General features: G+C 31.0%; 1 protein-coding gene across 1 annotated transcript; it reads right to left on the bottom strand.

Moving 5' to 3' along the window:
* Nucleotides 1-18,397: 18,397 nt before the first annotated feature.
* Nucleotides 18,398-22,324, bottom strand: LOC100808138 (AP2-like ethylene-responsive transcription factor CRL5). Its single transcript, XM_014766550.3, has 8 exons — nt 21,523-22,324; nt 21,119-21,201; nt 20,934-20,942; nt 20,741-20,829; nt 20,584-20,657; nt 20,415-20,465; nt 20,247-20,323; nt 18,398-19,627 (listed from the first exon to the last, which is right to left on the bottom strand). Exons 1-8 carry the CDS (start codon nt 22,221-22,223, stop codon nt 18,912-18,914), a joined length of 1,800 nt encoding a protein of 599 aa, XP_014622036.1. The 5' UTR covers nt 22,224-22,324; the 3' UTR covers nt 18,398-18,911.
* Between the last annotated feature and the right edge of the window lie 149 nt (nt 22,325-22,473).

Raw genomic sequence — 22,473 nt, 5'->3', positions numbered from 1 at the left:
CCTTTGATATCTGGAGATGCTTCGTGGACTTGAGGTTCTGATAAGAACTCTTACATGCTTGATGTTCCTCAGTAATTATGTTTCTTCCACAAGCTTCACCAATTTGGCTATACCATTAACCAACACCACTATGTATTCTTTAGTCTGTGTTATAAGAGGAAGGCCCATACATTTGTCCCAAGCCAACCTTGTGCTAGGTACCATGGTTGGTTTCCACCTCTCTAATGATTAGAATATCGCCAGATCCCTTCCTGCTCCCTCTTTTCAATTTTAGTCATATACCTCTAGTCCATACCTTCCACTTGCACCAAGTCATCATCAAGGTATTTGAGTTTAATCTCCCCTAAACTCCCTAGATAGCATTCCTCATAAAGCTTGTCAAACATGTCCATGTCCTTGAGGGTTCTACCCAACACCCATTCAAACATTGATTTTGTATGCCATTTGTTTTAATGTCCAACCCCTTCCATGTTTCCCCCCTTTGTATTTCCTTTCTTTGCTTGCCATATATATTTTTGTGGTCGTCCTTTATGGGCTACCTTAGGTGCTCGTTGCATATCCTTTTCCTTACTCCCCTATGGTTTCATTGCAATTGGTTGTTGTATCCCATATCCTTTCTTTGCCCCCACTTTATTATGATTTTCTTTGTTCAAGCCAGACCTTACGCCTTTCTCAACATAATGTTGCTCTTTATTCTTCCGACCCTCCCAATCAATTTATCTTTCCTATATTTTGGAAAGTTAATAGATAGCATTGTCAATGAAAATTTGATCCATTTGTTGTTCCAATTTCGGTGTGTTATCCACCCATTTGAAGCGAACAAAACCAAATTTTCATTTCCATATGTTTCTTCTAATAACAAATCCAAATCACACACTTTTCCCTAGTGTTGAAACACCCTCCATATGTTCAAGCCATTGTAGTGTTCCAAGAACCTTGAGAAGAAGAATGTAGTCACATTCTACATATCTCTTATACATCTTTGATTTTTGTGTGCTAATCGCCCTCTCAAAGGTTCACTAGTGCCTCTCGTCTGTGAGCAGCACACACAATCATGTTCTTCTTCTTCTTCTGAACATTCAACCAAAAAGGTAGGTATTCCCTTCAATTCTCACTACACAACTTGCCTTAACCTTTTTCTAGCTTTTGCTCCTTCTTTTGATTGAATTGCTTAGTTGTTATTGCTTATAGCTGAAAAAACTTATCAAAATCAAGTCTTTAATTGTTTATTCAAAAGGTTATTTTCTTGATGTTGTTTTAGGGTGTTCTATTATATGCTCCAACAATTTTATTGTTTTTAACATTTGATTATTTCTAGAGAAACTTCTAGATTGTTATATATATAGCAAAGAAAGTTTTTGTGTCGTTGTGGATATGGCTATAGTTGAATCAGTAGGGAAGATTACTTTGCAAAACTCACCTGAGAAGGAGTTTTATGTTGTTGAATTGACTTAGGCCAAGTTTGGTGATGTTGAGCACCATGATGAGGTTTCCTTCATTCCCTATGACAGATTTGATGCTTTTATAATGGGTGAATACTCTAATGTAGAGTGCTTGACTTGGTTTCATATCAAGAAAGGAAGGAAATAGACTATTGGAAGCTTGAAAGAGTAAAAGGACAATGAGTATCTAGAGTTCCGACAATAAATTTTTTCCATGTCTATTTTGTCATTCAAAATGATTATTATCATGTTTATATACATTTTATTCCTCTTTTTGTTATTGTAATATAATGAGTTGTTTGGCTTTTGTAGTATATGTTTAACATTTTCTTGCTAGGTTTGTTTATAGTTTGTTTTTATAGAACATTGGAACTTGGAAGTGTGAAATCATATTTCTCTTGTTGAAAATTTGGTCCTTGTTAAGTTCCTTTATCTTAAACTTGTTCATAAGTTCAAATCATTTCCTTGTTGCTATTTGAAGTTTGGAACCAACAATAGACTAGCAAATGAATAATTTAAAACTTAAGTGGTGATATGCATAATTAGGTTTCTGATACTTATGTTGTGTAGTTGAACTTTATTCTTTGTGAAGGTATCAGTGCTAGTTTGGCCCTGAAAATTATGGGGATGAAAGAGGTATATTACCTAGTTGAAGGTATCGACTTAATACTTGAAATCGTGCTACTAGACCTTAATCAATGTGAGGTTGTACTTATCATTTTGTTGTCAAACGTCTTTATGCTCAGCAATAACTGACACTTATTGTATACAATGAGAGGCATCATATTAAAAAGTCTGGTTTTATCTGCCACAAATCACCTGATAGAGATGCCATGAACCAACCACTTGATAGAGATGCCACGAACCAACCACTTGATAGAGATGCCATTGGCCCAGGTGCCAAAATTATTTTGTATATTTCCAATGAAATTTAGCATAAAACTATGTCCATTATATATTTGGGCAACCTAGAAGTGAATATCTTGGCGAAACACATAGAACACTACAAGGAAAACGCAAAATACCACCGAAATTAGCGACCAAATTAACTACAATTTGAGACTGATTTAGCAACCGATAGAAGATTTGTCCTTTATTTCAAATAGCGACTTGTTAGCGACCACATTTTTTATAACAGTCACTACGTAAACAAATCATTTACTAGCGACCGTATTAGCGACCGACTATCTCTAACTTAGCGACCAAAGGTGTTCAGTCACAACCTTTAAATTTTATTTGAAGTGGGGACTGAATGGTTTCGGATGCGGATTTATAATGGGTTTACTTGGTTATTTTGTCCATTATTTTGCAACCGAAGTGATTCCGTCTCTAATGGCATTATAAATTTTAATATTTTGATTATCGTAATAAATAGTAATTTTTAATATAAGTAATATTATAATAGATAAATATTAATATTAACTTGGAGAAGCACAGAACACTACAAGAGGAAAGCAAAATACCAACTGAATTAATTGTAATCTAAGTCTAATTTAGAGACAGATGAATAGATTTTCATTTTGATGGTCACTGCATTATATCTTAAACGAATCATTTACTAGCGACCTGATACACTTGTAATTCAGTGACTAACTATTTTCAGCCACAACCTAGAAATTTTATTCGGACTAGCAACCAAATGGTTTCGGTTGCTGATCTGTAATAAGTTTACTTGGTTATTTTGTCCATTATTTTGCAATTGAAGTTATCACTAATGATATTATAAATTTTAATATTGTGATAATCATAATAAATTGTAATTTGTAATATTAATATAAAATGTAAATATCAATATTAATAATATAATAAATATTTTAAATAATAATAGATAATATATTGACAAAAATAAAGAAGTCTTAGAGGGAATCTTTCTACATTTCAGCAACAAATATTTAGATAATTTTTTATAATTATAAATAATGACTATCAAGTAATTATCATAAGTATTTAAAATTTTGAATAATTAGATTAATTATTATCAAATATTTGAAAATTATTATTTGAAAATATTTGAAAATTAACTAAAACCTATCTATAAAGATAAATATTTGAAAATTATTATTATCAAATAATTAGGATAACTAATTGAAATTTTGAATAAGTAGATTGATGATTATATCTTACTTGAAATAATGAAATGTTAAATTTATCATAAATAATAATTATAAGTTAATTATTATGAAAGTAATTATGAAAAGTATTTGAAATTTTGAATAATTAGATTAAAATTATTATCAATCTGATTTGAAATTATGAACAATTAGTTACATATTTTTTTAGTATATATTCTGATTTGAAATAATTAAATTAATTATTTATATATACATTTTAATTAAGATGATTAAGATTATTTTAAATTAGGTGAGGTAACAGGCAAGACATTGAATAACTAGACTAGACATTCAAACAACAATGTAAGAAATGAATTAACATTATAAATAAATTCATATTGGTGTCTTAATTTTTAAAATAAGTAACAATATTGATGAAAAAAATTGAGATTTTTTGACTGTGTAAATAAGTTCATAATATTACTAATTAATTAGGAAATATTAACATAATAATAATATATATCAGTTTTCTATTTTTTTAATTCTTAAATTTTCTTTATGTAAAATAATTAGATATATGATAAGAAACTAAATTAAAACATTTTTATTAAAACAGATTGAAAATTTTAAATCAATTATGGAAAAACATTATTTAAAATAATTCAAATTAAAATTAAATAATTGAAAGAAATTAAAGGCAATAAACTCAATGCCAAATAGTTGCTAAAAAACACAAGCCCGAAAACACAATATGTGTTCTAGCTACACCTTTCTAACTCTAGATACTCATATCTGTTGTCGTCCCTCTTGTGATATTCCAATCGTTCCACGAATGGATTATTCCTAAACAAGTCATGAAAGGTATAAAAAATATACCCTATCTCCACATTTTATCAAGAACAAGGTCGGAGGAATAAAGAAAACTGTTAATTCATATAGAGCCATCGAATCGGTCCAACCAACAACCAGAGTTGTGTGTATTATATGAACAAAAAACAAATGGCCTATATCATTTAATGCAACAGTATGAACATGATACCAAGGTAAACCCTTGAAATTACCCCATATATCAACAAAAAAATAGACACTTGTGTAACTTTATTGCACTTGAAAAATTTATACCCCGATGATATTTGAAGAATTTATACCCCGATGATACCAAGGTAAACCCTTGAAATTACCCCCATATATCAACAAAAATGGACTCTAGCCTTTCATTAGATTTTCTCATAAAATGGAACAATCATATTTGAAGAAATAAAAAGAAACAGATATATACCCCGATGAGTAACAATATGCAATGATGACTGGGGTTTACACTTTTTCTATGAATATTTAAATAAGTAGTAGAAAGAGAAATCAATGGTTATTGTCATTATCATCAATTTAAAAAGATTTAAATTTAAATTAAAAGATAAATAAAATCAATAGTATAAGTACAAATAAATAATTAAAAGAAATTAAAACCAGTTGAAACCAATTTTTGTTATAGTTGTCATAGATTTAAATTAAAAGATCAATAATAATTAATGGATCAAAGGTTAACAGATCATAAAATAAATGAGAGAAGGCTGCATAAATTAAAAGAAATCAATAAATTAAAACTACTAATTTAAATATTAAAGTAAATAATTAAAAAATTAAAGTAAGTAATTTTGAGAAAATTTAGTAAGTAAAAGATATCAACCAAAAAACTAATTAAAATTAGAAAGAAATAATTAAAAGTAGGAATATTAATTATCATTCATACTTATTATCACTTTAAATTTAAACTACTGAATCAATAAAAATTAAAGGATAAAAAAAATTTTAAAAATAAATTATAATATAATAAATGAGACGAGAATGCATTAAGTAAACAAAATCAATCATTAATCGATCAAAATTAAAATATATTAAAGAATTAAAAAGATAATTAAAAATATTAAAGGAAATTGTGATAAGAATATGAGATGAGATGGAATATGTAAAAGAAAGACTTTTGTTATATCCATTCTCCTTTTTCTTTTCTAAACACTCCTCTTACTATCATACATATTCTCTACACCTAAAATACCCCTATATCATTATTCTAAAAACTACTTTCCTGAATAATGTTTAAATTGTGGCTTCCGAAAAGTACTTTCTTGAATACAAAAATTAAAACATCATTCCAAAAAAGTAATTTTTGGAATATATAACATGTTTTAGAAAGTACTTTCCAATATAATGTTTAAATTTTTGTATTTCAGAAAGTACTTTCCAAAAGTACAAAATTTGTAGAAAATACTTTCCAGAATTTAATAAAAAAAATGTTTTGCATTTGTTCCAAGATTTAAAAAGATAATCATCTCAATAAAGTGAAACACAAAGAAAACATTCTAATGTGTTTATACCCTACCTCTTGAACCTCTAACCAAAGTACACAACATGTGAAAACTATGTATAGAGATTTGAAGCTTATGAGCAATTTTCCTAGTTTATGGTAGGAGAAAAAAGCTATCAGATAAGTAAAATGAAGAAAGTGAGTAAAAAAAGAAGACTGAAGCAAGATGTTGAATTGGAGTGACAAATGGAGTGAAAGAGAGGAAGGATTCTAATGAAATAGAGGGGGAATATTTTGTTGTGTGGAAGGAATGCATTGTTGGGAGGGGAGTGTGCGAATGTGTGAAGGAATGAAGAGGATTTAAAATAAGGTCATTTAAGGAATTTGAGTTTAAGAAAAAGAAATGGAGTGTAGTTAGAAAAAATGGATAGTGGATATAGAAAGTGCCAAAAGAAATCTACCAATACTAATGACTTACCAAGACCCTATAAGGCCCAAGCAACACTGATGATGATTGACCAATGTCCAATTAAACCCAAGTGTAACACTAATGATTGTCAAAGACCCTACTAGGCTAAATTATAAAGTTAAAGACTATTTAATGCCCAACAAAGCTCATTGTTACACTAATAATTAAGTTAGGCTCAATTAGGTTAAAGTTTAACACCAATAATTAACTAAGGCCAAATAATGTTTAAGTATAACAACCATGGTTTCCCAAGGTCCAATAAGGTCCAACTATAACATTAATGACTGGCTATGGCCCAAGTGTAAAACTAATGACCTACTAGCTCCTGTAATGCTTAAAGTGTAACATTAATTATTAACATTGTCCCATAATTTTGTAATTTTTGTATTAGTCTAATATTAATAGTAAGCTTGCCACTTGAGCTTTATTGGGCTTGGTTAGACATCACTAGATCACATGGATTCATTGAGCTTGGGTCAAGCATCACATGATCACTAGACTTAAGTCAAACATCATTAGGCACTACTATTGACACTACCAAATTTGCTATTGACATTGTCAAATCATGAGAAATCCCTCTTTTTTCCACTCACCAAATTGTCCTCACCCCTTTTCCTTACCCTCACCCAAATTACACCAATCCCACAACCATCAACCTTCATCACCAAACTGCCCAAATAGGGGTGCGCGCGTCGAATGCAAATTTGGCCTGGTTGTTGTAGTTAATGGTGAGATTGGGGCGGATTTGGGTGTTATAGGTTGCTGGTGGTGAAGGACATTGATGTTGCTGGTACAATTATGGTCGCACTGGGATGGTGCGCAAACAATGGAGTGGTGCTGGTGGTAGTGCGTCAATGGCAGGGTGACGCAGAGGTGTCGCATGCATAGATTTGTCAGTGAGGGATGTCATTTGGGTCATTACAAAGGAGAGAGAGAGAGAGAGAGAGAGAGAGAGAGAAATGCTAGCAATGTGATGATGTTGCTGGTATGGTGGTGATGGCGGCGATGGCGGCACGACACATGCCGATATGGTGATGGCAATGCACAATGTGACAATGGTCTGGGAGATTAGCGGCATCGATGACGTGATTGGCTATTATTTCTTATTAATAAATAAGTTCAATATTTAGAATTTTTAAATTAATTTTATATTTTCTTCAATAATATAAGAAAATAATAAAATTGTCAATTTAATTTTTTATCCAATCCTAAAAAGTCTTAACTATTCCAAATTTAGTGTGCATCGCACAGGTATTATCTAGTTACATAAAAAAAATCCTATAATCAAACTAAATAAATCATAATTAATTAGTTCTAATTAAGATTGACTACTACTAGAAAATACCATGCATGATATTAAATTCAAACCAAATCGAATCACATGTAATTTTTAGTTTGATTTGAATGACTTTTCAAGTATCAAATCAAATTACACCTTTTTAGTTTGGTTTGGATGACTTTTTAAATAAAAATTGAATCAAACTGCATTGTGAACACTCCTATTATATGAATACTTGAAAAGGAATTTAATGTGTTATTCTATTTTTAAAAAAAATTAATTAAATTATTTTGAGTCATTAGATATATTAGAATTCAATGATTAATATCTGTAATAAGTCTGTAGAGTAAAATCATACTATTTATTAATTATTTCTAGAATCAAAGTAATTATAGATATATAACTTTCATAAATAATTAAAACAAAAATAAATAAATCAAATAATTTAATTCATTAGTTAAATTTAATTAATTGGTTTGCACAAATGTTAAATTATTATTATTATTATTATTATTATTATTATCAACTTCACTGCATTCTAATTTGTAATTGTTGATTTATTTTTTGAAATTTATTTATAAAATCTGTTGGCAAAGAATGCTAAGGAGAATACATTTGAAGAAAAGATGGAGCAATTGATGCAAAATCATAAACAAGAGATGATACAACAAAGTGAGCGAATGCGTCAGCAAGATGAGTAGATGCAACTTATCTTAACTCATTTTCAGATTAAGTTTCTCTTTTGAGGCCTGTTTCTACTGAAAGCGTGTTCACGATGCTATTCGACAAGTGTACCGAGTCGCACAAGTAATATATAAAACGGTAAGACCGAGTGTCGAGTCCATAAGGAATTTGTTTCACTCAAAAATGTATATTCAGTGAGCAAACATTTGTATAAACTGAAAACAACTAAATATCAAGTTGGATTTTCGTTCTAAAAATCTATTTAACTATAAACTATATATCTAAATATTTGAGAAGTAAAACAGTCAAGTAAAAAGCGTTGGGTCGTTCTACTGAATTTTCCTTGATGTTGTTTTGTGTTTTTCTCTATTTAATGTTATCCTAGTGTTCTTATGCTGAGAAATTACCCAAATCAAGATCCCTCGAGTGAATGGGCCTAACTCTCTTTAAACCTTATCCTTGATCCCTCAACAAACTTAGCCTAAAAGAATTGCATTAAGTCTACAACATAATATGGACTAGATCGTTGCACTCCATTCTTAGACATATAGTTTTCTAGCTTGCTCTATCAAGTTCTAAGGCTTTAAAGCACTTTCCAATGCTAAAAATCCTAACTATACATACAGATGGATGATCAAGCCACAAGCATGTAAAAATAAGCATGGATAGAAGCAATGAACATATAAAAACAACATTAAATAGATAGTGAAAGAATGTTACATCAAGGGTTCAACAGAACTTCCCAACCAAGAGGTTTAACCTTCCATTACAAGTAATGAGCTTTCAATACAAAGAAGAACAAATTTTTGAGTGAAGGAAAATGGCTAAGAAGGGTTGAGGATGTCTTCTTCAACCTCTAGAACCCTAATCTTACTCCTCTAACCTAAACTCTCTTGGTGGCTTCGCTTCTGTTGCTCTAGCTTCTCCCTTAGCTCTATTTTTCAACTCTTTTTTAGTTTCCGCCAACTTCAGTATTTTAAAGGCTACTTGGATGTTTTAGCTTCTGAAGGTTCGCTTAACGAGATTGGCTCGCTAAGCAGGAGTATGTGAATTTTGGCTTAGCGAGTTGGGCGCGTTGAGAGCGAGAAGAGACAAACGACTCGCTGGGCGAGCTTGCGACGCGCTGGGCGAGCACATCTCTAACTGATCCTCTTCTAGGGTTTCCTAGCACGCTAAGCGAGCTATATGCCTCGCTTAGCGAATGTCACTCGCTAAGCGCATATGTCTCGCTTAGCGAGACATCAGCTACTTGAACCTTCTCTTATTTTAGCCTAAAACTGAAGTGGTTTCAACATTAATTCACAAAATGGGAGTATCTACTATATAAAATCAAACTAAACATGAAAATATGTACAATTCCTACAAAAAAAAAAAACCATAAATAGAAGCAAAGATGCTAGTTTCATGTAACTATTCAATACAAAAGTTAGTCGTAAATAACGACTAACAAGGCCCTACTGTACCTACCACCTCTATAGGTGACACTCAACTAGATGATGTTTATGACATACTAGATGACCATTGATTGCATGCATTGGCGGGGCTATAGGGACGGGGAGCCAAGACCCCCCCAAAGTTTTTCAAAATTTTAAATATATGTCTATAATAATATGATTAATAAAAAATTTAATTATTTATAATGCGTAGTTTCTTATACCTTAACTCAATTAACTTACAATTTAGGACAAAGATTCTTTCTTTTCAATGAAAATTCAAAGCCCATCATCTCTTTCGGTCAATTATAATTTTAAGATTTTCAAGGATTTTTGATACTTTTTTCTTAACACAAACTTACATATTAGTTGTTTCTCTTAAGTTCACATTTTTTATTCTCTAAACACCTAATGTGTAGCTTAGTTTCAACAATATCAACATACTAGTTTTTTTTATATTTGCACGATTTATCTTCACAAGAATATATGTGTTTTCATTTTCAATCTTTAGTTATTTTTAAATATATATATATATTATCTCAATTGTGTTATTGACTTATTTTTTTGTTTTGATGTAAATCTAGTGATCCACTAACTTTTATAAGCATTGTTATTGCTCTCATTTTTCACTTTGATGTTATTGTTGTACAACCTATGCTTTCATAAAATGATCACTTTCCTTCTAAAATATGTAATGCCTAGCATATAACGTTTTTTTCTATCTTAATGCTAAAAAAATTTATGCATGTTCAAGTAGGTTATTATAGATTTTATCTATTTTTATTCATATTAATTATGTAAAAAAATTATCATTTTATGTAATTGATTATTTTTTTTCTCGACTTTGTATTTATATAGCAACTTAATATGATATTGCATATTAAACATATGCATTAAAATTTATTTTGGCTCCCCCAAAATTTTAGTTCAAGCTTCACCACTGATTGCATGCTTAGTTTTATTTTATGATATTTGATATTTTTTATTGCATGCATGTTGGTACTTCTTATTTTTGCTTATGGTATATGTTGGTACTTTTGTTTGATATTTATGTTTTTGTAGTTTATCATACATTGTATTAGGGTATCATATCTTGTTAGTTGATACTGCGTTGGATAACATATTTTGTTAGTTGATATTGTGTTGGATATGATAGTCATATATATACAAATTGTTATTCAGGTACATTCTATTTTATAATTTTATATGCTATTCATAATTATAAAGCATGTCAAGAAATTTAAAGAAATAAAAATTAAAAAAATATACTACTACAACAAAATTAGTGACAAAAATATTTGGAGCTAAAAGCTTAAGCAAACATTAATCAGCTTAACAATTGTTTCCAGCAACCGATAATTATTATTGAAATAATTTTTTTCTTGCAACAATATTTTGGAGACCAAGTAAATTCGGCTGCTATTGGCAAACACGTTAGCGACCAAAATTAACAACTGAAATAAGGAAATAATATTTTGAAAAAAAATCATTTTAAATCTAGAGATGGATATGGAGACCGCCTAATGGGTATCTAATTTGGTCATAATTGAAGGAAGACGGCCAAAAGTAAGGTGACCAATATTTTGGCATATGCGATTGAGTATGTAATCGCTATACCATGACAGACTAATATTCGGTTGCTAAACAGCTTAGCGACTAGTGTTTTTGCCCACCATTTTTATGTTGCTGTTTTGGTCACTAATAAGGATTGCGAACAATTTGGTTAATTTAGAGATAGATTTAGATGGTTGCTAAAATGATTTTTTTGTACTGAAGGTAAAAAAAAAAGAAGTTGATTTTTGGTATGTACTCATAAAACAGTTTTGTAACCCAAATTAATCATACCTAGCTCAAACATGATTTGTCTCCCATGAATGACTCTAGTGATCTATGTAATTACCAAAAAATTAAAACTAATTCAATTTATAATATTATTGAAGAAATAATTTAAAATTATTTTGTAACTACAATATATTTAATAAACCAATTTGTTGTATATTTATCTAACAAATATATAAATTATTATATAAACATTAATCAACACAAATTTCATTTAGGATTTTATTAATCATAGAGTAAAAATATTATTTTGTAATAAACATATTAACTAACTAGATTTAAATATATACTCAGAAAAAAGTTTTTGTGGCCTATATCTACTTAACTCAAATGGATTTTTCTCACGTGAATGAAATTTGTAGTCTCTACCCAAAAAAATTTAAAACTAAATTAATTTATATTATTAATAATGAGTCAATTTAGAAGTATTATGTGATGGAAATATATTTAATAAATAATTTGTAATATATCTGATTATATATCAACATAAAAAGTTATAACTATTATATAAATATTAATCAACATTAATTTTTGGTGTATGTAGTTTGATGCATACATTAAATCAACAAAAAAAAGTCGGTAAAATTATACAATAATAACATAAAATTATATAAATTAATAATTAATAAATAATTATACAAATTGATTAATATGATAATGGTATTTTTATATAATAAGAAAGATATATATTAAAATATTTACAAATAATGAAATAAAATTAATATAAATTATAGAATACAAAAATTTGTGTGTAAATAAAAAATTAAAAAAATGAAAAAAAAAAGAGTGAGGGAAAGAGTTGGAAAGAAGAGTGAGAATATTTTTTTTCTGAAATGAAAAAATGAAAGAGAGAAAAGTATGAGAAAAGAGGAAGAAAGTGGGGCAAAGAGAGAGGAAAAATTGTGAAACTTGTATAAATAAAAGAAAAAGAAATGAAAAAGGTGAAATGGTAAAAAAAATTCAAATAAAGGACACGAGTCACAAAATTAAGATAGGTTAGTTATATAATTTTGTTAGGCTTTGTTTTCTTAGATAGAAGATAGATAGCATAAGCACTAGTAGTGCCCAGGCCATATCGTAAAAAAAAAAAAAAAAAAAAAAAAAAAAAAAAAACAATATGCAGTTTTAAAATTGCCACTTCCTGAATTAGTATCATGCATAATCCAACACAATTCCAGCAACTATTGGCTCTTAAATCTACTATCAGAAACCATAAATACACCACAGTACACATGCATCCCCCAAACCATCATATTTGATGCAATGCATGAATCACAACACCAGTTTAAAATAAAAATAAAATATACCTAACAGAATTTGTTTTCCACCAATGACATAGCACCTCCAATAGCCTGGAAACTTCACCACGCCTTTTAACAGTCATACCACCGCCAATTGCCTAATCAATTTGTTTTATTTAAAATAATAATTATAAAGTAAAACCAGAAAAAGGGGAAGAAGCCAAAATATGTTTTTTTTTTTTTTGTCTTACTTTAATAAATCAAGATTTTACATTTCCCTGCTCCAATTCCGCTGTCAAGTGGTAATGTAATATGCAGGTTTTAAATTGGGACATATAATTCATATTTGGAAATTAGTTGAAAAACTAATAAGGATTTATTCTCATCAGTAGAGTGAGCAAACATGATTTTTCTGCATTCATCATGTTGCCATGTTGATTTGGCAGAGGGGAGAAAGCATAAAGGGAGTGTATTAGTTTCTGAAATGCAGGATATTTTGGAGAAAAATTTAGAAAGGCTAGGGAAGTGTAATAGTAAAAGTGGGGAGTGGATATAGCACAAGCCTTTTTTTTTTTTTTTGTGTGTGAATATGAAATTATATATTTTCATTTTGAATTCTTTATGATGATCTCCATCCGAAATTAATTGAGAACAAAATGATACGATTAACCACTCATCAACAACTAGTGGCATAATTAAAGACATAAATTTAGGGAACACCCATTATTCTCTATTCATTAACTGAATCAAACATTCACAACGTTTTCTTGGTCCCCCTTACAGTGCTATACTTAAGATATATGTCACAATTTATTTCGAGTTGCAAAATAAATACAACATATTTTTGGGGACCATATGTATGCATTCATCATCTGCATGCTCGTGTGTGTGGGGACCTTTCCGCATCAATGAACTATGTTTCTAAACATGATGCATGTACGGTGATATACTAATAGTAGTGTAACACTACATTGTCTATGCAAAAGCAATATCGAAAATATCTGAAATCTTGTGGGTCATTGACTTGGTTGAGGTAGTAAATAAGTGGTTAAATTGGTGCATCAGTAATTGGTCCAGTTTGATCCGATATATATATATATATATATAAGTATATAACTAACATTATTTGATTAAGAAAAATTTATCCTTACTCTAAAACCCAAAATAACAATTGAAATATTAAAGTTGATAGCACAAGTTCACAAATAATAATTCAATAACACAAGTATGCAAGTCTCAGGTTTTTTTGGAGCATTTTTTTTTACGTGAAATGGGTTTTAAAAACCGATCCAGGTCGTCCAGTTTACCCCAAATTTGTCGGGTCTGACCAGATCATTCCGAACCAAATGCATGGCCGGTCCAATAATCAAACCAGCCTGATTATACCACTGAGTCCCGGTGGCCGATTGAACCAAGTTTTTAAACTATACCCCACCCTAAAATGAGGGCATATAGACTTGGATTCTCAGATTGTGAAGTTTGTTAAACAACTGTTGGGCTTGACACAAGTGGATTATTTTGCTCTTACAACCTCATATGAAATGGAAAAAGAGCCTAATCATGGCTATTGCACATGGTGTCACATACAAAGTTTCCCTCCTTGGATAATACTAGTAACATATTTTCTAACACACTTCTTCACATGTTATTTTTTATTGGTTAAAATTTATTGATAACTAAATATTCAAGAGAGAAAACATTAGATAGGATGTGCAATCCACAGAATGTTATACTTTTCAATAAATTTCAATCAATAAAATGCAGTGCGTAAGAAAATATGTCCTTAATTAATATTTCTCATTATATATATACACACACATCCACCAGGGCCTACAGGTTAGCTTTTAATATTGTATTAGGTCTAAATCCAAATTGTAATATGGCATCATAATCTTTCTTGTGTTGTCTTGAATATATTGATCATGGTTAAAAATCCTCTAAGTTTTTTCCTCACTCCATTTCTTTTATTATTAAGGTTTTGAAAAAATAAATTAAATGAAAATATACACATTTAATGGAGAGTAACATATATTTTTTCAAAAGCTTAACAGCAAAAGAAACAAAGAAAAATAAAAGAAATGGAGAGATCTTCTCTTTCTATTAGGTCACGGTAGATTTGGTTGTTTTGGTAATATTAGGCTAATTTTTATTGAGTCATTTATATATGTCCATGTTCAATTCTTACGAGAGGTGATATTAACATCTTATATGATTAAAATAATGGATATAAATGGAGGATAACATTCATTCCATAAATGAGATAAAGGTAAATAATATCTAGTATTCTTAAGATATTGATTATGAAATTAAAAGAATAAATATTTTTATTGAGATGTATGTTTGTGACATTTTTACGCTCCTATAGTCTTCATATTAAATATTTTTTTTTTAATTTCTTAATCAATGTGTTAAGGACACTTAGTAAGACTCTAAGATAAATTAATTTTTAGAATGGAGTTATACTCAAACTTAAATTCCAATAAAATTTGACAGAATACTTTGTTTAATTTGTCTACCAAATGAAATATACTTGTTTTTTTTATAATTTCTTTTGAGGATTTTAAATTAATGAAATATACTTAATAGCTAGGCTTCATAATATAAGTCAGGGGCATTATTTATTTCGTTTTGGCATTCATTCCTTTACCAACTATAGTTAGATGTGGATGCATAAATGTTACTACCATTTTTTAAAGAAGTCTTTTCGCTTTTAATTCTTAATTTATTGCCTTTAGAGCATTAGTTAAACGTACTTTTTTCACTTAAATTATTCATCACATTGAATTAAACTATGAGAACCCACCTACCTTATGAACGTTGTAATTAATTTCATATCCAAATGTCAAGGGCTTACATGTTTTCAATGCAACAATGTATACGTACGTAACTCTGAAATTTTCTTCACCAAGTTTTCAACATATGATAAATTAGAAACACTACGACCCATCTTTTGTAAAGCTGTCCTTTGCAAACTTTTTGCCCTTATTAGGATGTCCGCAATAACATTTGTAATCATATTTGTTGACTAATTTCTATGGATAGAAACAAAAACACCATACAATCGAAATGGATCTTGCTTTATTTTCTATTAAAAGAGCGATGCAAATCTTTTACTTTCCATTTTTTCCCCTATACTTGCTAGCTTTTTTTACCATAAATCTTTTTTTGGTTTAACCTTTTTCTGGTCATGCAATTTACTTCTTGTTGTATTTTACTTTAGATATGCTTGCTTTTCCTTTGTCAAAACAACGGTTTAATAAATTGGTTCTATATTCTACATAATTCATTTTATTAATTAGCAAAATCTAAATAAAGGAAGAAGAAGAAATTAAGAAGATATATATTGTCTCTTCCCATTTGCACCGTTGGACGTTAGATGAGTAATTAATGTCTGTATCTGCTGATACCTATTTAAACAAATCCATTCAACAAAGACGTATTCCGGGAGAATTTTACTTGGTAGAAACATAATTACTTAATAGGAAATAATACGGAAACATTCTACACTAGTCATTTTGCAAAATTATTATGTTTATCTCAAAGGTACTTTTTCACGTCAAAATCAAACATGAATCTAGATCTGCAGTGCAAAACCAAATAACAATGTTATTCATATGCTACATTTACATAAACCTCTTTCTAGACTTCTTTGACGGAAAAGAATGAAATAAGTAAATGGAAATTAAAGTAACAACCGATCTATTTATGTATGTAGTATGTACTGATAACATTATAAAAACCAACATTTTCATGGAGGTGCTGATAGCAATGTAAAAGCCAGTCTCAAGTAACTGTACCACTTGTTAGATATAATTAAAATTAATGGAGTAGTTACTACCTGTTTTTTTTTATATCTCTACCAGGGATCTTGCATGAGAGAACTAGTCCCTTATTTTTTTAAGAGAAACTAATATTTTAGTTCGTGCACTACCGTACGAATAAATTTTAATAACTAAATTTTGTGATTATAATTAATGTAAAAAGTTATTCACATTATATAATTAAATTGAATAACAAATTAACAATTAATGTATAAATTGTAAGGACAGGTACTTATTTCATAAAGAAATACAAATTATATATGAATTTCAAAGAGATGTAAAGAGAGCTTGAAGAAGATAAATCAACATAATAATAAAATCTTTAGAGTAGAAGAAGATAGTATTTGAATTAATTTGAAGATAAAATATAAGTATTTGGAATTGGTGTTTGATATTCGGTTACCACTTGTTAAATTGTTGAATTGATATTAAAAGCATAAAATAATATAGCAAATGCATATTAGAAGAGTAAATAAAAGTTAATATAAATGAAAGTGAGGAGAGGGAAGACATGACAAACAAGTAGTTTTACATGTTTATATAAAGTGAAAAGAAATACATAAGATGGAAACAGGTAAAAAAAATCATTTCTCTTAAGGTTCGCATAAAAAAAAATACCGAAAGTGTTTAAGAAACTACATCAGAGTTTTTCTTTAAAAAAAATATTTATAAAAGTAGTGATGTCCATTTTTGTTTTTATCCCCCATTCCATGCATATATTTCTTTCTAGTCATCCTTTTACTTATTCGAACAAATTGAATAAAATTTTCGTTATTTTTTTCTCTTAATAATACAAATAAAACATTAGGAGACTTGATCCTTAATTCATGCTACCTTTTTAAATCACTAAGTCTAAGGAGAGTAAGCCATTAATTTGGCATTGGTACTTTTTAGTTTTTATATTCATAATTTGACATTGGTACTTAGGATAACAGTATTTTTTTATATATAAAAAAAATTACAGCAGAAAACGTAGCTGGATTCCTCAAGCCGATCGCTCATGCACCCAGCATTATTTTTCAATCGCTAGAACCTGTCCTTTTCACCTATTGTTGAATAGCTAGAACTATGCATGTTACAAATAATTTGGAATACTATTAACACGTTATTGTTCCATGCAGAGAAAAAAAAAAAAAAAAAAAAGAGCTATTCCCGACACAAGTTCGGAACCATTTCCAGCTTTGACGGCACTAATTCCTCGTTGTCGTCCCATGTTTACGGTCAAGAACAAAGATTGCGCAATCGAGCACAAAACACACACTTCATTACAACACGAGGGGCACACACGTGTGAAAGAATCGATAATACCTATATATATATGATGAACTCTCTCTCTCTCCATATATATATTTGTGTTAATGGTCTAATCATCACTCCACACCAAGACATAGAACCGCTTTTAAGCCCTCAAATGTCTCTTTGGAATTTGGATTTGTCATGGAACGAGTAAAGTTGCAATTTTTTTTTAACCATTTAACGTGTTTTTTTTTTCTTAAAGTAAAATTGGAGGTGTCTTGACTAATTATGACAAATAAGGGCAGCCAGAAACTTTAGTGCAAGAATATCTACGACAACCCCTTTTTCTTTTTGATTGAGTATTGGTGTCTTTAGAGAAAGTTCAAGATAAGAAAGTTAGGTGCAATGATGGTGTTATGCAGATTGAGGAACACAGACAACAAAACGAGAGAATGTGATCAAAGGGGATGGCTCTTTTGCATTATTTGACAAAACATGGAGTTGGTTTTGTACTTAGCTGGACCTAAGAAAAAGGAGCAACTCCCAAAAAAGCAAACTCAATAATTTAAGGGCCACTTTCATATCGTCAAAGCATCATTTCACTGAATTAATCATTAGTCTTCTTGTTAAAATTAACCACTTTCCCTCCCATTTGCGCAATTTCCTTCTCAAATTCGCAATATAGATCCAAAAGGCTACGGTTGCAAAAGGTCTTGTTCCACTAGGATACAGAAAGATGACAGATAAATGGCCCCACATGCCCCTAATTAATCCCCAAAATTCCTGCATTAATGTCTTTTTGCAAAACAACATATCCTGAATCTTCAAACCCCATCCTTTTAATTTTTTTCTCCCCCTCCAATGCTTTTTCTTTTTTGCCCCTCTCTTTCACATGCAAAATTTAACACACCACAGATGACATACGACATTCGTTGCATGTTTGGTTTCACGTTTCAGATATGATCTTTCACACATTTTCGAAGAAGCTAATAGTTACAACTTTTACACCTGAGAAGCTAGCTAGTAGTTAGTCATATAGCTTCTACATTCCAGACGTGATTTCTTCCTTCTCAACGAGTTTCCAAACACGCGCAGCGACGTTCATCCGCTTCTAGGTATCACTCCAAGCAGCAAAAAATGGCAAGTGAGACATTGAGACTGGCCTCATTTGAGAGGGAAACCAAGAGCCAACAGTGACACCATTAGCAATAGTAGGGCTAGTAACAATCTTTGACCCCATTGGAGGCTTTGGAAAGAGCAAAGTGGGGCCCGTTTTATCAGGGCTACCTTCCCTTGAGCTGCTTAAACTGGTGACCAGCGAGGAAGGGTTTGAAAAATGAGTCCCTATCTTAGTGGACTCATTCATCATGCCCTGGCTAGATCCTACTACTGACTCAATCCCAATGAGATCTTGTAGGGACACAGAGAAAGCAGCAGCAGCACCACCACCACCTCTATTATAATTTCCACACTTCATGGTTTTCTGGTCACAGTTGTTTGACTGTTGTTGCTGCTGCTGATGATGATACAAACCCATCTTCCAATCTGAAGATGAACCATTTTCATTATTATTGTTGTTGTTCACAGCCTCATGAACTTCTTCCCTGTTGCTTATGACTCGTTGGCTTGACACAACATTGTACTCTATGGCCTCAGTTCTTGGCTCACTATTCTTGTTTCTTCTAGCTAGCTCCCCCGCTAGAAGGGTGTTGCTGGCCATGATTCTCTCAACATCGTATCTTGTTATGTCAAAGTTGGTGACAGCATTCAACCCACGAAATTTGATTGCAGCTATATCATATGCTTCAGCAGCTTCCTCTTGAGTGCCTAATTTGATTCATAAGAAAATGAATTTAGTTTTAAAGTACTATCAACATAAAAAATGACTTTTCAAAACAAAAAAAATGTTATCAATCTTATTATACATGATAAATTATGATTTTTTTTTATTAAATGACAGTATAAAATATTTTTGATAATATCAGTGATGACACGATAAGAACTCAAAATAAAAATTTTAATATATCAATACTCAAAACAATAAAATCTTTTTATTAGAGATCTAAAATAAAATTAAGTCATTTATAAAAGACCTTAAACGTATATAAGGCTACATTTTAATTAGATTCAAAATTCAAAGCGCAATAGAAAAAATTGAACTTTCTTGAGGTCATTCCTGTGGAGATATTTACTGTTTAAATATCCCTTCTTATTTTTAATCTTTCCAGAGAGAACAGCCTTAAAAAAAGTGACTTGTAGCACAGTGCAAAGTAGAGCTATACGATCAGCCTTATAGAAAGCATCGACGGTCAGTAGCATGATACTATGATACTATAATAACAAAGTCCTAAGAATGTATTCATTAGCCTAAAATCCCACTATTGCTGTGAAAGATTTGGCAATGAAGTACGAGGAAATGCAACAACTACTTTCCGGAAGGACTTACTGAATGTCCCAAGATAAAGGTCCTTATTTCCTGCAACTCTGCCTATCCTTGCTTGCCACCTGCCATGTTGGTGGTGCCTGCATAACATTAAAGGTGGATTTAACCTAATTAACCAACATGTTTAATTTCTATATATATATATAAAAGTAGCAGAGGAACAGCATGAACCTTGTCACTCCTCTGTACATTGAGGCACCCCTTGAAAACCCACTACTCTTTCTGCAAAGCCATCACCAACATCATCATTATACATTAAAAATAATTGGTAGCTTTTAGCATAATAATAATAATAATAATAATAATAATAATAATAATAATAATAATATAATATGTGTACCTTCTCAAGTGGGCCACATATTCCTGCCTACTCATATTCTTCATTTCTTCAAGTTCAGTTTGGTAATTTTCTAGCTGCCAAATACAAGAGAGAAAATGGGACTCCAAAGAGTTGTACAATACTTTGAGCCAGAAATGCCACCAGAATTGAAACATACCGAGAAGTTTATGTGCGTTGAAGGTCCCCAATACTTGAGAGCCGCAAGATCATAAGCCCTTGCGGCTTTCTCTTCCATGTCATAACCACCTTCAGTTCACAAACAAAAAAAATTCACCCCTCATCAAATTAGTATTCTGTAAAAGTATGAGCATTGAAAATGCAGACCCTTTGGAAAAGGACTTGTAGCATACCCAAATAAACTGTGGCATGCAACGTTTTGTTGAGTGGTCAATGGTCATCCACATTGTGAACACACAAAAGGTGAAACAATGTTAGTGGGCACAGCTCAAAAAACAAAGTAAGAAAAACACTAGTTCAAAATAAATAAAGTTTTCAAATTACCAATGAGTCAATACTAAAGCTTTTGCTAACTAACCTTGTCGTCCTTTCCTGGTTTGCCCTTCCTTCTTGCAACTGTTATCCCACAAATGCGCTTCATATCTACCAGTCCATCTATGCCTGCATACACAACAACCAAGAATGTCACCACAAAATTTACTCAAAAAACAAAGCAAACAACACATTAAGTTAAACTCAAAAAGTAACAACCACCATGAATTTGACTAGATAAACTACAAAAATTTTAAAAAGTGGAACTAAAGAAAAGAAATGAAAATTACTATGGTAAGATAGGACCACTAGGGTCAGCTTAATAGTAAGAGTTTGAATACTTCACATGGAATTTCAGATTCAAACCTCATTTTTGCTATTATACACAAAAAAGAAACAATTATAGAAATAAAGGGGTAAAGGTAAGTGAAGTAGTGAACTAAAACTAACCTTGTGACACCTCTATACTGAGAAGTTCTTTGCCCAAATGTGTCAATGGATTTCCTATGCACAGGTTGCTTCTGTCCAAGCTTAGAAGACCCTCTCTTTTTGGCATCCACAGTCACGGAGTCAGTTCCAGAAGATGAGATCTGAGTTGGAACAGTGACACAGCTTGATTGAGAACCAGGGCTCATAGACAGACTTAGAGACTGTAACTCCCCACAACCAACACTACTACCAACACCAATATTCCCAGAAGCACCATTATTATTATCCTCTCCAAGGCCACCACTACGACTACTATTCACTTGATCCTGCTCCAGATTCTGCTGAGTGGAAGAAGAAAATTCCCTTGGGGGCACCCAGTTTTTGAAGCAAGCAATGCCTTCCACCACTTGAGGCACTTGGGAGCAGCAAACTGCCACGTGGTGGGGTGGTGGTGGTGGTTGTTCCTTTGTTTCTTCTTCCTCCACTTGGTAAATCCCAAGCCCTGAGTAATATGAATGGTTTTGGTGCCTGAAAGGGTCAGAAAGAAGGTCCAGAGAAGAAGAATGGTCTCTGTTGGTTTCAGGTTCAGCATTCTGGTTGCTGTAGTAGATGCTGTCTAGGCTTAGAGCCATTGCTTCTCTCTCATGGGTTCCATAGTCTTGAGCCCCCATAGTTGCACCACTGAGGAAGTCCTCAAGTTTTGGAGATGAAGTTGGCATCATCACTTCAACAATAAGGCCACAACAAGAACAACACTCTTAAAGATCCATAATATTGCAAATTGCAAAACAAGAAAAAAAAAGCACTAAAACAAAAAATTGCAGTTTAGCATGTACTTTTTTTCTTGTTGTTTTTCAATCAGAATCGAAGTATCATTACAACAATATATTAAATATGTATTATAAATTATCGAAGTAAAACTCCAATTCTAATTGAACAACAACGCAAAAAAAAACAAATATCTCCGATGCA

Source organism: Glycine max, chromosome 14 (genome assembly GCF_000004515.6).
Source record: "Glycine max cultivar Williams 82 chromosome 14, Glycine_max_v4.0, whole genome shotgun sequence".
Classification (NCBI taxonomy): domain Eukaryota; kingdom Viridiplantae; phylum Streptophyta; class Magnoliopsida; order Fabales; family Fabaceae; genus Glycine; species Glycine max.
This window is presented reverse-complemented; position numbering and strand designations above follow the sequence as displayed.

Bases quoted from the DNA above. Each gene is read 5' to 3' on its own strand.
- LOC100808138 (XM_014766550.3), bottom strand. From the start codon at position 22,223: ATGATGCCAACTTCATCTCCAAAACTTGAGGACTTCCTCAGTGGTGCA. The intron at 21,202-21,522 runs GTTAGTTTTAGT...TTGTGTATGCAG, and splicing joins CAGTATAGAGGTGTCACAAG to GCATAGATGGACTGGTAGAT. The intron at 20,658-20,740 runs GTATGTTTCAAT...TGTATTTGGCAG, and splicing joins CAACGCACATAAACTTCTCG to CTAGAAAATTACCAAACTGA.